We start from the raw sequence: 16,886 nt of genomic DNA on the forward strand, positions 1-16,886 counted from the left end.
ACAGCTGAGTAATACTAATCATTTTTATATTACTTTCACATTTTATTAGGATGTTTTCTGGATTTTGTCCTATGTAGAGTATTTGTCAGTTTTTGTTATTTGTTGGGATGTCTCCTCACATACTGAATAGTTTTCCATAACCATGGGTTTCACATCCACGGATTCAACTAACCACGGATCGAAAATGTTAAAAAACAAAAAATTCCAGAAAGTTCCAAAAAGCAAAACTTGAATTTGCTGCGTACATGCAACTATTTACATAGCATTTACATCATACTCGGTATTGTAAGTGATCTCCAGGTGATTTAAAGTAAACAGGAGGATGTGTGTAGGTTATATGCAAATACTATGCCGTTTTATGTAAGGGACTTGAGCATCTTCAGATTTTGGTATCTGTGAGGTCCTGGAACCAATCCCCTGTGGATACCGAGGGACGACTGCATTCACTTCCACCCTAATATTATATTTGCAACTTTGCATTCTTTTTCTTAAACTGGACCCTGAAAATTGAATAAGCTTCTGGCCCTGCAACACTTGGATGCCCCCCAACTGAACCAGGCCAGGCCCCGGGCTAAATGCTTTACCAGCAATCTCTCAGGTAAGCCTCACAACAACCCTGTGAAGTCACTCTAGTATTATCCTCATTTTACGGTTATGAAAATGGAGGCTCGGAAAGGTTAAGTGACTTGCCCAGTGCCACACAGCATAAAGTGGTGGAGCCAGGATTCAGGTCCAGAGAGTTGGCCTCCAGTGCCCACCCTTTTAACTCTTTTGTTCTCGGTAAACATGCAGGCTTACCCATGGCCTAACCACCCATGTCTCTTTGCGACATCCTCTCATTTTGCCTTTCATGATTACCACTTAGCAACTGACCCAAAGCCAGCTAATCACAGGCTAGACTCACTGAGGGGCTAGCTTCTCCTTGGACCAGCTGGTGAGCATTGGCTCAGCTCCTCTGCCATTTCCAGGTGCCTCCTGTGTGCCTGGTGTGGGAGCCTTCCGCACTCACCCCGTCCTGTTCATCCCTCACCCTGGTCAGCGCAGCGGCTTTTAGCTGAGGAAACTGAGCTTCAGCAAAGGCTGAGATCACTGGGCTCACCCACAAGGTGGGTGGTGTGTTTGAAAAGCAGACCCTCTGCCTCCCAGGCCCAGCTCTTGGCAGGGGGCTGGTGCTGGGGTTGAGGAGGGAGAATGCTGCTTTATCCTAAAACCTCTCTGAATTGGTGGGCATTACGGGGAAATGCTCCCTGTTGGAAGAAACATGTTATAATTCGTGGGGGAAAAAAAGTGCATGGAGGGCTGTTTCCAGTTATGTTTTTCATTATAAGGGTCAAAGTATACACAGACGGAGGAAAATAAGAGACAAGCTTCAGACTAAATATACAACTAGCTGTCGCTCCAGCCATCACAGATGGAATAACCTGTTCTCGGAGGGACGTCTTGTAGTGCCCTTTCTTGAATCCCCTTCAGGAAATCTGAAGCCTGGATCCAGCCAGCTTTTCCTTGCTGCCTGGCCCCGAAATCAGTGTGCAAGAGTTTTTCCAAGAGAAATAAGGGGAGGTAAATGAAGGGTCGGCGCTGCCCTGCATCCACCCGCAACGCAGGTCCTGGGCCCCGAGACTCGCCCTCCTGCCCCCGCCATGGCACTTTGAGTCCTGCACAGAAAACCCCAGGCTGCAGCCACGCCCTGTGAGGTCCTGCCAGGGGCAGCAAACTAACAGGGACTGGACCAGCATCCCGCCAGCACCCACTTCTTGATCCGACGCCGGGGAGAGGAGGACGCTATCTTCTTCTAGAACTACCGAGGGGACCAGCGAGCAGTTAGGGGGAGAGCGGGGTTCCTCCCCCAGGGGCATCCACGCCGCAGCCGGCTCACAAAACCCCCAGTGACCCCGACAAGGCAGAGGTAAATCATTTCAACATGTCACGTACCTCATCATCTGCTTCTCTCCCCCCAGAGTAAAAGGCAAAACAACGAAGTTCTATTGAGCTCCGTTCTGCAGAAGGAGGCCGGGCTGGGAGGAAGGGAAGGTGCTCCGTTCCAACTCCTGTCAAAAGAATAAACAGCTGTTTCAGGAAGAGGGGGGCAGACGGATCCCGCAGCAGCAGTCAGGGCTTTGTTCCTTACTGGCCCTGGGAAGTGGGCCGTTTATCAGGCCTGTTGACTCAGAGCTGCATGCCAAGGCAGAGACATTCCTCTCTGGGCCCGGGAATGGCCCGGCCTCCCTCACCAAGCGAAACTACAGGTCCAAACTAGGGCTGGTGTTGCAGGAGGGAAGGCCACCACCCTTGGGAGAGACGTACAGGCCACCTGCGTCACCCGCTCCTGGGCGAAAATGAGAACTGTTCCGAACCCAAACAACCTCAAGTGACAGCTACCAGGAACAGCCGATGGAGGATTAAAAAGGAAGGAAAAAAAATGGAGAGGGGTGCCTGAAGGAGAGAGTCCTCAAGACTCCTGTTGAAATGCTACCTAAACATTCCTCCACATTGAGCCTCTCATCCACATCCTTTAGGTTTCGGAAGTTGTTTTGTTTGAGCGCTATTTTTATAGAATGTTCTGAGATCGCCCGCATTGCAAGCCGAGCTATAAGAACTTTAAAAGGTCACTGAGGCCCAACCCTGCTCTTTGGCTGAATAATGCTTAACCCTTCCCACACCCACCTCCTGCTCCCAAAATAGAACTTCCCAGCTGGAAGGGACCTCACAGCGGTGGATTTTCAAATGTTGAAACAGCAAAAGCTTTAAAAAAGAAAGCACATGAAGTCATTCTCAGAACCCCTATGTGAAACAGAGGACACAGGGAGCTGTGGCTGATGCAGGGAAATGAAGCTTAAAGCCCCCCTACCCATCCCTCCCAGGTGGCCCCGGACACCTCCTTGGGAGTATAGACTGGAAACCCCAGACAGACCAAGGAGATGGGACCAAAACCAGACAGAAAGGGGCCAAGGACTGCCCCCCAGCCTCCAAGGGATGCCTAATCCAGCCTCTTCCTCTTGTTCTCCAGAGGAGATTTCACGGGCCCCTCCTCTGGGGGCATGAGCTAGTCGACCACAATCTTCAGGGTCTGGAAGTCCTGCTTAACTACTTATTTAAATCCTTCCTGCCGGCATCTACTACAGCTAAACCAGCCACATCTTACAACCCAGTTATTCCACCCAGGTCTATACCCCAAAGAAAGTACACATAAGCTCACCCAGAGACACGGACTGGGACATTCACAGTGCACCAAAAACTGGCAACGACCCCAAGGCCCACCATCAGACAGATCGGGTGTGATCGAGCATGGGAGCCCACGTACATCAGCGAGAAGTAACCAGCTACAGCCCCTGACATCAGCAAGATGAATCTCACACACACTTCTTTCTCACTGAGCGAAAGAAGGCCTGGATGATTCCATTCATTGAGCGTTCAAAAATAGGCAAAACCAACCTGTGGTGCTAGAAGTCAGAGAGGGGGGTGGTAGAGACTGGGAAGGGGCCCCGGGGGAGTTCCATGTTGTTTCCTGAGCCAGGTAGTGGTTACACAGGTGTGTCCACTTTGTGAAAATTCATCACAAATGTGCCTTCTCTGTGTATATGTTAAGAGCAAAAGTGAACAGAAACCCTCCTGCTGGAAACTGCATTCTCTGGGGCATTCTGTCTTTCCCTGACTCTGGCTCTCAGGACACAGGGTCACGGATAGACCCTGCTTTTTTCCTTCTCTTGGGGTGGACACCCCAATACCGAGCACCACGGAGCACCTCACTATGGGCTCAGGGAAGATCTGTTGCATTAAATGATCCAGGCATCTGTACTGTGGTCAACAGGGAAGGGAAAGATGACAGCAATTGGAGGCTAAGGAGCTGCGCTAAGATAAACTGGTCCTCCAACAAGCAAGCACCGATCACATGGGTCTTCCATTTTACAGTTTACAAAGCAGCCTCTCTCCTTCATCTCAGTGAATCCTCAGGCTCACCCACCCAGTGGTCAGGGAAGGGAGGGAGGCTCTGAGAGCCTCTGTGACTTGCTCGAGGTCACCAGCTGGTGGGTCTCATGCTACCCTTCCTCCTGAGCTGCCCCCGGGGGACACTCTACAGGTTAGCGGAATCAGAAGGTCCAGGTTGGTTAACCACAGCTCGACAGAGCATGCAAACCTGGAAGGCAGAAAATTCAACTTCCAGAGGATCCAACATGAAATTCCTCCTTCCCTGAAGCACAGACTCTCAAAACAAGGGAGCACATACTTGTGGTCAGTTTTTAATTGAGAGGCGGGGAACTGGAGCAAGGGAGCCTCAGGCCATGCTGTTCTGCTGATCAAAGGAGGCCAGAGGCTGTCCAGGTTAAGAGCCTGGCATCCCAGCCAGGCTGACTAATCTCATCACTCGATGGTCACCAAGGTCCCTTCCAGCCCTAACAGTCCACGGGCCTGTCAGATGACAGCCAGCGTTCAGCGCCTGTCCGTCTGCCACCCCCGAGTTAGAGGATCGCACAGCCTCAGAGCTGCAGCCAAGGTAGCTGTAGCCCAGGTGTGGAGGTGCCCTGGCTTCACATCCCAGACCCCTTCCGGCCGGAATCACGAAGGATCAGATTCCCACCCTGCTTACCTCCGTGGAAGTGTGGGGATTAAGTGTTCTTGGCAAAGAATGCTACAGACACAGGAGTTTCAGGCTGCCACTGTTTGCTGAATCCTGAACGTGTTCAGGGCAGTTATAAAAGACATTCTCGCTGATGCTCGTGAGTGACGGAGCAATCTGGTTGGTGTCCTCTTCTCTGTGTTGGGGATAATCCTAATCCCCACCTCTCAGGGTAGGCGAGGAGCTTAGAGCACGGTGGTTCTGAATTTGGACTCTGGGCCCAGGCTGCCTGGGTTTGAGTCCTGGCTCTGCCCCGTATGCTGTGCAATCCTGGGCAATTTACTTAACTTCTCTGTGTCTCTGTTTCTACAGCTATAAAATGGGGATAATAGTACTTGTATGGTAGCTGGCACATGGTAAGGGTATATAGATACCTATTAGCCATTACTGCAAGAATTAAGGAGATACTCCTTGAAAAGTGCTTGAGGTTCTCAATCACTGATAGTCTCTAGTGTTCAATTAATCCAAGGTTGCCGTTCCCTCGGTTTTACATTGGTGTATGAAATAAAAATTTTGATCATGTACTCCTCCAGGTTGGGGAAACGTGGGGAAGGAGAGGTTCCGGCCAGTGTTTCCATTACCATTAAGTATTGCCACACACCTGTGAGCATAAGTGCTGAAATGATCTTGGCGAAAGCCCAAGCAGTAAATAACTGCACTCAGGAGAGTTCGCACCTCTCAGTCTATTTCCTTGAGAAGAGCTGGAAAAATGAAATCATGATGACTCTTTCCAAGCAACACATAGCAAACCTTCCTGAGAAGTGCCTCCATCCCACCTAACTCCAGGATAAACTCCGCCAAAGCCGTGCTGGAGCGCTCCCCGTGCTTCCACAAGCTTCCGTCCCGAGCCTCAGCCGCACCCCTTGTACCAGGAAGTCCCTCCCTGGGGCTAACCTTGCTTCTTCATGCTGTAGGTCAGACTCTTTCTGGAGAAGGAAGATGCTGGCTTTGTTGACAGCTTGGAAGGTATGAGGAGCTCCCACCGAGCAGCAAGGACTGGGTTCTGATGACAGCCTGGGCTTGAGCCCCCAATACAGGTGGCTGGATTTCCCCAACCAAGGAGTCTCCCCTCCCCCTCTACCCTCCCCTGGTTCCTCTCACCACTTCCTCAGGCTGATGGCCCCAGATGGAGGTGAAGAAGAGGCACCTGGTTGTTCTTATCACAATTGGGCGGTGGGTGCCCGGGGGTGCCCTCGACTCCCCTAGAAATTCTCACCCTTCCCTGAATGGAGAGAGGCTTGAAGCCAGTAGGCCAGTGCCCTGCCTCAGAGAACTGCTTCCTGAACAGGTGAGAAGCTGAGCGTCCCTCAAGGTCACAATCATGCCCTGTTTAGAGCCCACTGCTGTCTACAACGACCCATATACTTTTACACAACCCTAGGAGGGTAAGTAGGGTGAAGAGTACAGTCCCAAGTCATAAGGAAGGGAACTGAAGATAAAGTAAGAACCTTACAGAAGTGTATGGTCTGAGTCATTAACCCTGGAATGGAAGACAAGTTTAGGGTTTTTCCATGATTCTATCCCACCTTAACCTCTTATACCCCCGACGGTGGTGAAGCCAGACCAAACTGGGGATGCTAATGGATGTAGAAGAAGGCAGGGGCTGTGAACCAAATGCCACTGGAACCCAAGCGCTATTGGGGGGTGGGGGGTGCTTGTCTTCCATCTTGGTCACTTCTGGGTTTTCCCAGTACCTGGAACAGTACCTGGCACCTGTTAGATGCTCAATAGATATATGTTGAATGAATGCTGAGTGAAAGCCAGGAGCCAGGTGGGCAGCAGAATTGTGTGAATTTGACCAGGTATAATGCAATAGGGAGTGATGGGGTCTGTGGTAAACTGGGGAACTTCTGCCCAAATCAGATTGAAATCAGATTTTAAAAAGAGACAAAAAGAAATTGGGAATTCCCTGGTGGTCCAATGGTTAGAACTCTGCGCTTCCACTACAGGGGGCCTGTGTTCGATCCCTGGTCGGGGAACTAAGATCCCGCAAGCTGCCCGGTGCGGCCAAAAATAAAAAAATAATAATAATAAGAGAAAAATAACTGCACCTAAACAGCACTTCTCTGATTACGGAATGTGATATATTGGCCACAGATGACTCCTTTTTTAAGGGAAATCGTTTTGTACCAGAAACTAAAAGTACTATTTGAACCCCTGCTCCATTATCACCAGCCTGTGTGATGCAGGCATGTCCAGTTCCCTTCTCTGTGCCTCTGTTTTCTCATCTGTGGAGTGGAGGGTCCCTCCCAATTCCACTCTGCCCTGCCTGAGCCTGAATCTGGGGGTGCAGCTGTGAATCGGGCTCCTATAAAAATCTGACCAGGGGCATCTCAGAAGCCTTCATGGAGGAGGTGATGTGACTGGACCTTTTCAGGTGGGCTTCTCCTGCCTCCCAGGGACCTGGCACGTCTGTCTGCACCGGCCCTCACCCCTCTCTTCCTTCTCACTAAAGACAGGCTGGCAGGCAGCCCCGCCCTTCAGGATTTGTAAATCCTCTTCTGCTCAGGCCGGGTCCCCTCAGGAGGTCCTGTGGGGTCATCTTATGAACCAACCAGCTTTGGCTTTTGGAGGCAGGGGCCAGGATGCCACAGAACCTCCAAGGCACTCAGGAGCCCCACTGAACCCTCCCAAAGGAGGCCCCAAACACACCGGTGAAAGAAAAGAGGAAATGGGGCACAATTCTGGCCCCAAAACAGAGAAACTCAGCCAAGCAAAGAGAGGGGAAACCAGCTTTTTGAGAGAGGGGACTCCGAGTCTGGCAGAGCCACAGAGAACTTTCTCCCACCCTGGCTCACTGCAAGGCCGGGGTGAGGACTCAAGCAACCGTGCAGATAAGGAGGATAGGCAGGCCTGCCCCACTCAGCCCAGCCCAGCCCAGCCCCAGAAGCATTTCTTTCCAAAGAGCCTGTGGAAGGGGGTGGATTGCAGTGAAGAAAATGTTTTAAAAATTGAAGTCAAGACTAATAATACAACCAGATAAAAGAAAGCCCAAGAAAGTGCTTTCTAAATCCAATGACCTGCTTCCACAGGCCACGTGGCTCCAGGCACATTCTTTTCCCCATCTGGGCCTTACACCCCATGTGGGCGCTGACCAAGCTGAAGCAGAACTTTCCCAGGATCCCTATGGCTCCTTGGCGGGGACCCACATGGGCTCGGTGGCTGTGAAGGGCCTGTTCTCACTTGCTCTGCAAACCTGGCTGATGAATGTGCAGCTTTCAGAGCTCACTGCCACCTCCTCCGAGATCTGCTTCCCGGCGGGAGCTGATTCTCTCTCCCAAATTCCCACTGCCCTTGTGCGGCCTGCTTGGAGCACAGGTTGCTGAGCAAGTGTCCATCTCGCCCTCCATGTGCAAGCTCTCAAGGGCAGCAGGGAGCTCGGCTTTAACTCCAGGTCCCTGGTGGTCCTCACACAGGGTCCAGTACAGAGGTGGTCCTGAGGATCGGTGGACGGATGGACAGATGGATGGTATATTGGCTTGCTAGGGCTTCCCTAAGAAAGTACCACAAACTGGGTGTCTTAACACAACAGAAGTTGATTCTCTCACAATTCTGGAGGCCAGAAGTCCAAAGTCAAGGTGTTGGCAGAGCTGGTTCCTTCTGAAGGTCATGAGAGAGAACCCATCACGCCTCTCTCCTAGCTTCTGGTGGTTGCCAGCACCCTTTGCCGCGTTCCTTGTGACAGCATAACCCAACGCTCTCTACATCGTCACACAGTGTTCGTGTGTGTCTGTGTCCAAGTTTCCCTCTTCTTATAAGGACACCCACCAGTCACTGGATTGGAGCCCACCCAAATCCAGTATGACCTCATCTTAGCTTGAGTCATCGGCAAAGAATCTATTTCCAAAAAAACTCATATTCATAGGCACTGGGAGTTAGGACTTGAACACATCTTTTTGGTAGACAAAATTCTACCCACTAGAGACAGTTATCCAAAAAGCTATTGGTTGGGAGCCTGTAAACACTCGCAGAACCACCTGCGTATAATTACAGAGTCGAATGCAAAAGGTTGGAGGCGGGTGGGGAAGTGGAGGTCGTCTTGAGAGAGAGGAAAGTGGATGGAATCCTTAGAGCATCTCTATTTGATCAGGATTATAGGAAGAAGAGAAATGCCTCCCTGAGACAGGCTCTGTGGGATGCCCAGTAGAGATGCTGCAGGTCAGCCAATATTCAGCTCTGGGCAACATAGAGATGTGAGTGGATAAGATCACCCTAGGAGGGGAAGGATGTGAAAGAAGAGGGGGCCCCCGGGGCAGCTGGCATCAAAAACCCATGGAAGCCTGGAGCCAGGTACCAGATTGCAGTGTCGAGGAAAGAACCTCAGGCGAGGAAGTGACGTCAGTTGAGTGCAAGGACCTCTTGCCAGCAACTTGCCTTGGGAAGGGTTGGAGAGAGGGTCCAGTTAGAGAAGCCATGGAGAAAAAGGGAAATACTCCTGAGTACACTGCTGACGATGGGAAACCCCTGATGAGACACAGCCATGGAGAGGAGGGTTTGAAGGTTCAGAGGAGGGAAAGGACAGGTGCTGAAGAGCATCCCTTCAGGGAGGATGGGGGTGGGGATGCCACCAAGACAGGCAGAAGGTGCTTCCCCTTGTGCAAAACGTGAGGAGACAGGGGACTTCCCTGGTGGCGCAGTGGTTAAGAATCCGCCTGCCAATGCAGGGGACACAGGTTCGAGCCCTGGTCCGGGAAGATCCCACATGCCGTGGAGCAACTAAGCCCGTGCGCCACAACTACTGAGCCTGCGCTCTAGAGCCCACGAGCCACAACTACTAAAGCTCGCGCGCCTAGAGCCCGTGCTCTGCAACAAGAGAAGCCACCGCAAGGAGAAGCCCGCGCACCGCAACGAAGAGTAGCCCCCGCTCGCCACAACTAGAGAAAGCCCACGCGCAGCAACGAAGACCCAACGCGGCCAAAAATAAAAATTAATTAATTAATTAATTAATGACTTTAAAAAAGTGAGAAGACAGGATAGGTGAGTTGGTAACGTGGGGGGATAAAGTGGGAAGTTGACAAGCTCCAATCCAGAGCAGCTGAAGTGGGATTGGGGAAGGGGGACAGAGAAGCTGCAGGGCCGTGCAGAATCCTGTCACCCCGCGCCTTGTATCTGAGGAATCTGCATTTCCTCCTGAAGGTGCTGGGGAGTCTCTATGCAAAGAGAGTTACATGATTTGCTTTTTAGAAGAATTCCTTGGCTGCAGGGTGAGGGTGGGTGGGAGAAGTTAAATCTCCAGCCAGGGGGCCCAGCCAGGAGGCTGCTGGCCAATGTCCAGGGGAAAGAGTAGAGACCTGACGCCATGGGGTGAGCTGGAAGACAAGAAAGAAGTGGCATCTTGAGATCTTGGGTTACAGGAACTAAATTCTCTTTCAAAATTTGCTTCAGGGGCTTCCTTGGTGGCGCAGTGGTTAAGAATCCGCCTGCCAATGCAGGGGACACGGGTTCGAGCTCTGGTCTGGGAAGATCCCACATGCCGCGGAGCAACTGGGCCCGTGAGCCACAATTACTGAGCCTGCGCGTCTGGAGCCTGTGCTCCGCAACAAGAGAGGCCGCGATACTGAGAGGCCCGCGCACCGCGATGAAGAGTGGCCCCCCGCTTGCCACAACTAGAGAAAGCCCTCGCACAGAAACGAAGACACAACACAACCATAAATAAATTAATAAAAAAAAAAAAAAAAAAATTTGCTTCACTGTCACCTTCTTGGAGAGACTGTCCCGGATTTAAAATTACTTTCGTTTTGTATCAAAGTGTGGATCAAACCACCAGCAGCACCAGCATCACTTGGGAGCTTGTTAGAAATGCAGAGCCTCAGGCCCACCCAGCCCTAATGAATCAGGATGCCCAGGGTGTGGCCCAGGAATCTGTCTGCAAGAGGCCTGCCGGTGATCTGGAAACCGAGCTGGTTCCCAGGTTTCTGGTGGAAGTAGGAGAGTGGATGGTTGACTGAAAAATAAAGTGGAGGGGTTGGGAGGAGGGGAGGCTGGTGAGTTCTGTTCTAGAAGCGTTGAGTTTGAAGAACCTGCAGAAGCCAGCTCAGTAATGTTGTCCTAGACAGAGAGCCTGGGCAGAGCCCGATTTGGGAGCTGCCAGCGTCAGGCAAGAGCGGGCAGGTCTGCTGTGCGCAGAGGGAGGGGAGCATTGAGAACAGAGCAGGGCATCCTTAATGGACACCGCCCTGAAACCTGAGGGGCAGAGCAGAGAGGCAGGAGGAGAGCCAGGCGCAAAAGTTGTCAACAATGCTGGAAGTGAGAGAGCGGCATGGACTTATATACACTACCAAATGTAAAATAGATAGCTAGTGGGAAGCAGCCGCAGGGCACAGGGAGATCAGCTCGGTGCTTTGTGACCACCTAGGGGGTGGGATAGGGAGGGTGGGAGGGAGACACAAGAGGGAGGTGATGTGGGGATGTATGTATATGTATAGCTGATTCACTTTGTTATACAGCAGCAACTAACACACCATTGTAAAGCAATTATGCTCCAATAAAGATGTTAAAAAAAAAAAAGAATGCTGGGATTAGCCCCATCTGAATTCTCAGCTCAACTCCACCCGCTGACACTCCTCTGGTTGCCTCTGGCCTCACTTGCCCCCGGAAGAGGGAAGGCTGTGGAGGGAGGGTCGTGTTCCCCGGGCAAGGGTGCTGCTGCCTGAGAATCCCAAGGAGTGGGATTGCCAGGCAAACGAGGGGTGGCAACAGACAGAGGTCCTGTCCCCCGCTGTGCCTCCAACTCTGAGCAACTCCCTGTGTGTGCCTCGCTGTTTCCCACCCCCCTCCCCAATCAGATGAAAAGGTGGGGCTGGTGTCTGGGACTCTGCATCGCATGCCAGCTCTGGGGGCTCACGGCACCCCTCATGCCCAGCCACGGGCTCTCAGCGAATAACCCCCACAGAGGAGCAGTTGGTACGTTCAGAGCACGTGATGCGGCGCCAGAAACCAGAGTCAGAGAGGAGATCACAGCCTTTGGGCGGAGGGAGGGCACTCTGGGGAGGGAGCCGGGAGCCCAAGGCAACAGGCGTGCTGAATCCAGAGCTCTACCTGGTTCCCATCAGAACAGCTGAGCAGTCAAGGTCTAAAGAAGACTCCTTCCCCCTCAGCCAAAATAGGAGGCCCTGGAACCAGCAAGGGGCCGTTTCATGTGGGAAGAAGTGAAAGTTTTCAGGGACCCCTGCCTGTTTCCTGTTCTCCCTCCTAGAAGGAGATCCCCCCTCTCAAGGGGCCAGCTCCCAGTCGCAGCCTGTTGCCCCCGTTTGCTCCCCTGGCTGGCCGACAGCACAGTCTTCCAGGTGACATGAACAGTGGCATAAACAAGTCACTCTCATCCAAAGGAGTTCAAGTCCCTCAGGCTTTTACGCCAGTGGTAATCTGTCAGCTCTCCTCTCCCGCTGTCCTGCTAGCCCAGCCTCCCTCCTAAAGGTGGTCACACCATTTACAGCATCCATGGCGGACAGCCTCTGCCTGAAGCCTTCTAGTGAGGGGGACCTCACCACCCACCCGAGTAGTCTGGTTCATCTCTGGACTTTTCTGATTGTAAGACACATCTTTTCAGTGTGGAACTGAGCTCTGCTTCCCAGAATGTTATTATCAATAATAAGGCCTGCCTTTCATTTACATACACCATCTCATTTAATCCTTTCTACAATCACTAATGAGCCCTCCATTCCCCAGACAGGGAATCTGAGGCTCCGAGGTTGAGTCACACAGACCAGCAGACAGCAGAACCAATAAGTTCTACCTGTCCGTGTAGCCTTGCCTTTCCCATTCACCCTAACGGCTCCTCAGAGATAGGACCCCTGACTCTTTCCTCTCCAAGCAAAACATCATCTTCCCTGGCACACTTCAGGAAAGCCGTGCCCACAAGCATTTATTCCATCAGTAAACACTTGGAGGACATTTACTCAGTCCTGGGACTGTTGGGACTGGGGTGGGCACAGAATGAATCACATCCACTGCCTGCGCTTGTCAAGCCCAAGTCTGGTGAGAGGGACATGTGTGCCCACAAATGCCAAGTGCTCTCTGCGGACCTCAGCTACTGCCATTGTGTTAACCAGGCTGGGGCTGGCACAGAGCCAGGGCTGCATAGGTGTCCCCTGGCGGAAGTCACTGCTCCTCTCTACCCCTTGTCTTGTTCTTCTGTTTTGTTTTACCATCCTCCTGTTTTTGACATCTGGGCTTTGCCTTTTCACAGCAACCCTTCCTGGTGTGGGTAGTTTCTCAGAGCCTGTAAAATCAAGGTGCTTTCCCTAGGACAGTTCTGATTTATGCTTGTCGTGGATCAGTTTTCAGGTCAATGTTTTAGTGCCCCCTTTCACTCTCAAAGGTGTGTAGGTCTGGGGGATAAATCATAGGGTCACTCTATGTAAAAACTGTTCAATAAAATAAAGAGGGTTCAATAAAGTCCCCTCGGACCCTCTAGGACGCAGAGCTTGTGTTTACTATCAACCGGTGCTTTAGGATACCCGCTTCAGCAGCCAGACTCTTTTCTGAGGCCGCTTGTGGTACAAGAGTCCCTCCAGATGCATTTCTGCCCCCACCCCCAACTTGTCCCCCTTAGCGCCTGCAGCTGGGATCATCTCAGCTCACCCTGCTTCCCCTGTGTAGGCTAGGAGGTATTAAGAGTCTAAGAATTTACTGAAAAATCCTGAGGTTGTTTTTGTCTCGGGCTTCTTTTTTTTCCCCTCCACTAGATTTTTTTCTTGTAATAAGTTGAGCATAAAAGGACTTCCAAGAAATAATCTCTAATGATGACATTCTAGGAACCTAAAGTGGGAAGCTAAAAAAAAACAACAACAGCTACAAAACCAAAAAACAACCTCTTAATGGAGCCCACAATGGAGATGACTTTTTCTCTGCCTGTTCTTGGGATGAGCCAGGCCTGAGTTCAAATTCCAGCCCCGCTCCCTACTTTCTTGCTGTGTGGCCCTGGAAATGTCACTTCACATTCTGAGCCTTGGTTTACTCACCTGTAAAATAGGGATAATAATTCCTTACTCCTTGAGTTGTTGAAAGGATGAACAGTAACATCTGTAAAGTTCCTGGTACCTCACAGGTACTTAGGAAAAGGCAACTTGTATTATTATCACTGGTTCCTAAGAGACAAGCACTGTCCCCGCCTCATCATAGCAGCAGGAGGCCGTACAGCATAGAGGTTAGAGCCTGCACTTGAGTGAGCCCGGCCTGGGCACTGACTAAGTGTGTGGCCTTGGGTGAGTCACTTGACCTCCTGGGACTTGATTTCTCTCCTCTGTAAAATGAGAATAACAATGTCCCTCTTAGACCATCTTAAATGAGATAGTGCACATCAAATGCTTGGTATAAGGCCTGATGTTGGAGCAAGTGCCCAATAGACGGTAGCTACTCAATTCCTAATGATGATTATTCCAGAACTCTCCACCTCACAGGCTCCAGCACCACCTGCTCTGTGTCAAACAAGGACTTGTCCTCATGTCCTAAAAACAACCAGCTCTTCCTTTGCACGGGGCATTTAGGAGGCCTCCCGCTTGCTGGAGCCTCTGACACAGCCCGTGAGGCAGGATGGGTCCCTGCATACAGAGGGAGTCTGGTGACTTGCCCAAGGTGGGAAGCTGGGTTTGGGTAGAGCCCAGAATTTCTTCAACCTCCTCCTGTCCCAAAGGAAGTCTGCAAATCACTGATTCAGAGTTGAAGGGAATGATGTGTTCGTTTGTTCATTCATTCATTAAGCAAATACTTATTTAATGTCAACATTGGCACCTACCAAGTGCTAGGCACTGTCCAGGCTGCTAGGTCGACAAGGATTAGCCAATACGGCCTCCCTCGCACGGAGCTCAGTGTAGTGGGAAGTGGAGCCCAGAATCCAACTCTCATGCCACCACATACATCCTGCAACCGAGGTGAGTGTCCTGTGACAGCAATGAGTCACCCCCTTACTCCAGGCTCCACGGACTTCTGGCGAACTCAGAGAGCAATCTCACCTGCCTCTTCGCCCATGTGGCTGCAGGAACACCCCCGCCACCCAGGGTCACTCTCCTTTCAAGCCTGGCCTCAGTCTTCTGAGCTGCTTCATTTTATAGATGAGAAAACTGAGGCACCAAGGCAGGGAAATAACTTATCCAGGGCCACTCAGCAATGAAGTGAGGAGGCTGGGGCTAGTACCCAGGTGTCCGGCATCTCTCCAGGACGAGGACGAGAAGCCTCTTAACTACAGCATAGGAAATCAAGAACTCAGGGAAGGGGCTGAGGGCTGCAGTCAGTAGTCTTCTCCCAGAGTTTCCTTATTTATGCCCAAGAAAACCCCAAAAGCCTCTGCCAGGGATGGCCATGTCTCTGTCCTTCCCTCCCCCTTCTACCCTCACTGCTCTTGAATGATTTTGGATGCCACGATGGGACACAGAAATGCAACTGGGAAAAGGTGAGCTTCATAGGGAAAAGGTGAGCATCATGTGTGGACTGGAGACAAGTGAGGCATCCAATTCAGAAAGAACATCCCTCTCATAAACATCAAATAGCTCAGAAACGGAGGGAGAACGCCTAAATATGTGCCAAACTTACAAAACGTCATATGGGTCTGTGATGAAGAATGTGGTTTGCGAATCCCAGTTCAATACCATTGCCTCTGCCTTCCCTGTGCGTTTAGCACCTGGAGCTCCCAGCAGGTTATCACCTGCCCTCTTCAGGGCTGCTGCCTTCTTCACTGAGCTTCTGCTTTTTATTCCCCCAGAGAGGCTGGCAGCTGCATGTGCCTTTTTGTTCTGCTTAGCACTTGGGGCTAAGAAGTGCCTTTGGGGTTTTTCCTCTCTGGGTGTGGTTTCCTAGCACTCACAAAGTACAGCCTACAGCCCACTCTGTCTGTGCCACCCGCCTGGTTATCTCAGCTTGCAGAGTTGACTTAGCACACTAAGCAAAGAAAGGAGTAGCCCACCTGGGGTACTCGTTAATGCTGTTCTACTAAATATTTCCTGCTCTCCACCTTCATGGTAGGCTTTCATTTCCTGGTCCCCTTGTGGTTGAGTAGGGCAATGTGACTAGTCCGATCAATAAGATGTGAGATGGCCCAAGCATTTAATTGCCAGTGGAAGACCCTCTAGGGCTCTCTTTCTCAGTGCCATGAAGTACATTCAAGGAGGTAACTGCTCCATCAGCCTGATGCCTTGAATGAGGAACACAGCCCCCAGCTGACCCAAGATGCTCATATTAACTAGAGTAAGAAATAAACCTTTAGGGAATTCCCTGGTGGTCCAGTGGTTAGAACTCTGTGCTCTCACTGCTGAGGGTCCAGGTTCAATCCCTGGTTGGGGAACTAAGATCCCACAAGCTGGGAGGCACAGCCAAAAAAAAAAAGACAAACCACCTTTATGGGTTTGGCCCCGAAGATTCAAGTGTTGTTTGTTACTGCAGCACACCGTACTCCATCCTGACTAATACACTGCCCATCTCACACAGAGTAGGATATTCTCTAGATAATAGTCTGCCCTCTTCCCTACAAAAATCTTTACCCTCCTCTTCAATGAGATCCTTGCACAAACAAAGGAAAATGAAGTGGAGGCAAGAGCGTCTCTCCAGTGTCCTGTAGAAATTTTTTCCTCCTTAGGTTTCAAAGATGGGTGAAGATTCAGCTACATTTGAAAGGAATGAGAAGGAAGTTCAGTGTGTTGTCTTCTGTGGCTTCCCTTTCCTATGAGATAGGACGCTAGGTCACTCATGAAAACGTCTTGCAGGCTTGCCACGTGACAGCCACCCAGGTTAGGAGCAGATGCCTTGGGCACTGGGAGAGAACACTGACCAGGAATGAGGACATAGGGTGCCAAGCAGCTCTGCAACCCTGCTGGGGTTGTAACCGAGCCAGCCACACCAGCCCAAGGACAGTGGCAGGGATGGCAACTGGCTGGATTCCTCCCCAGTTAGGGACTGTCTGGCCGGGGTGGGCGGCGGTGAGGGTGGCTAGAAAGACAAGGAGGGGATGTGGTTCAAGGAAATGAAGGATGTGTGATTTAACTGGCTGATCATGGGAGGGAAGAAGGTGGCGCTCACAGCATCCCTGTAGATTCTACTGGTATTCCCATTTTACAGGGAGGTAAACCAAGGCTCAGAAAGGTGATATCTCTTGCTCAAGCTAAGGATCAGAGCCAGAACTAATCCAAGTCTGGCTGACACAAAAGCTTAGCCGCCACCCAGCGCTCTTTCAGCCGGAAGACATTTCACTCCCTCTGAGCTCCCCTTAGCCCCTTGTCAGGCTTCTTTTCTGCACCTTTACGTCTACCTTTAATTACTTACATATAATTATATATATCTC

The 16,886-nt window shown here is 51.2% G+C and overlaps 1 protein-coding gene across 3 annotated transcripts in view; it reads right to left on the bottom strand.

Annotated features, from left to right (window-relative positions):
- Positions 1–16,886, bottom strand: part of GGTA1 (glycoprotein alpha-galactosyltransferase 1 (inactive)) — a 65,561-nt gene that overhangs the window by 28,981 nt on the left and 19,694 nt on the right. For 2 of the 3 annotated variants that reach the window (XM_057548259.1, XM_057548260.1), the window contains exon 2: positions 1,933–2,048. In XM_057548259.1, coding sequence (XP_057404242.1) covers positions 1,933–2,048 — 116 coding nt within the window. Of the gene's footprint in view, positions 1–1,932; positions 2,049–2,473; positions 2,494–16,886 lie in introns of those variants that run through there. The other variant, XM_057548261.1, reaches the window with a different exon arrangement.

Source organism: Balaenoptera acutorostrata, chromosome 6, assembly GCF_949987535.1.
Source record: "Balaenoptera acutorostrata chromosome 6, mBalAcu1.1, whole genome shotgun sequence".
Lineage (NCBI taxonomy): Eukaryota > Metazoa > Chordata > Mammalia > Artiodactyla > Balaenopteridae > Balaenoptera > Balaenoptera acutorostrata.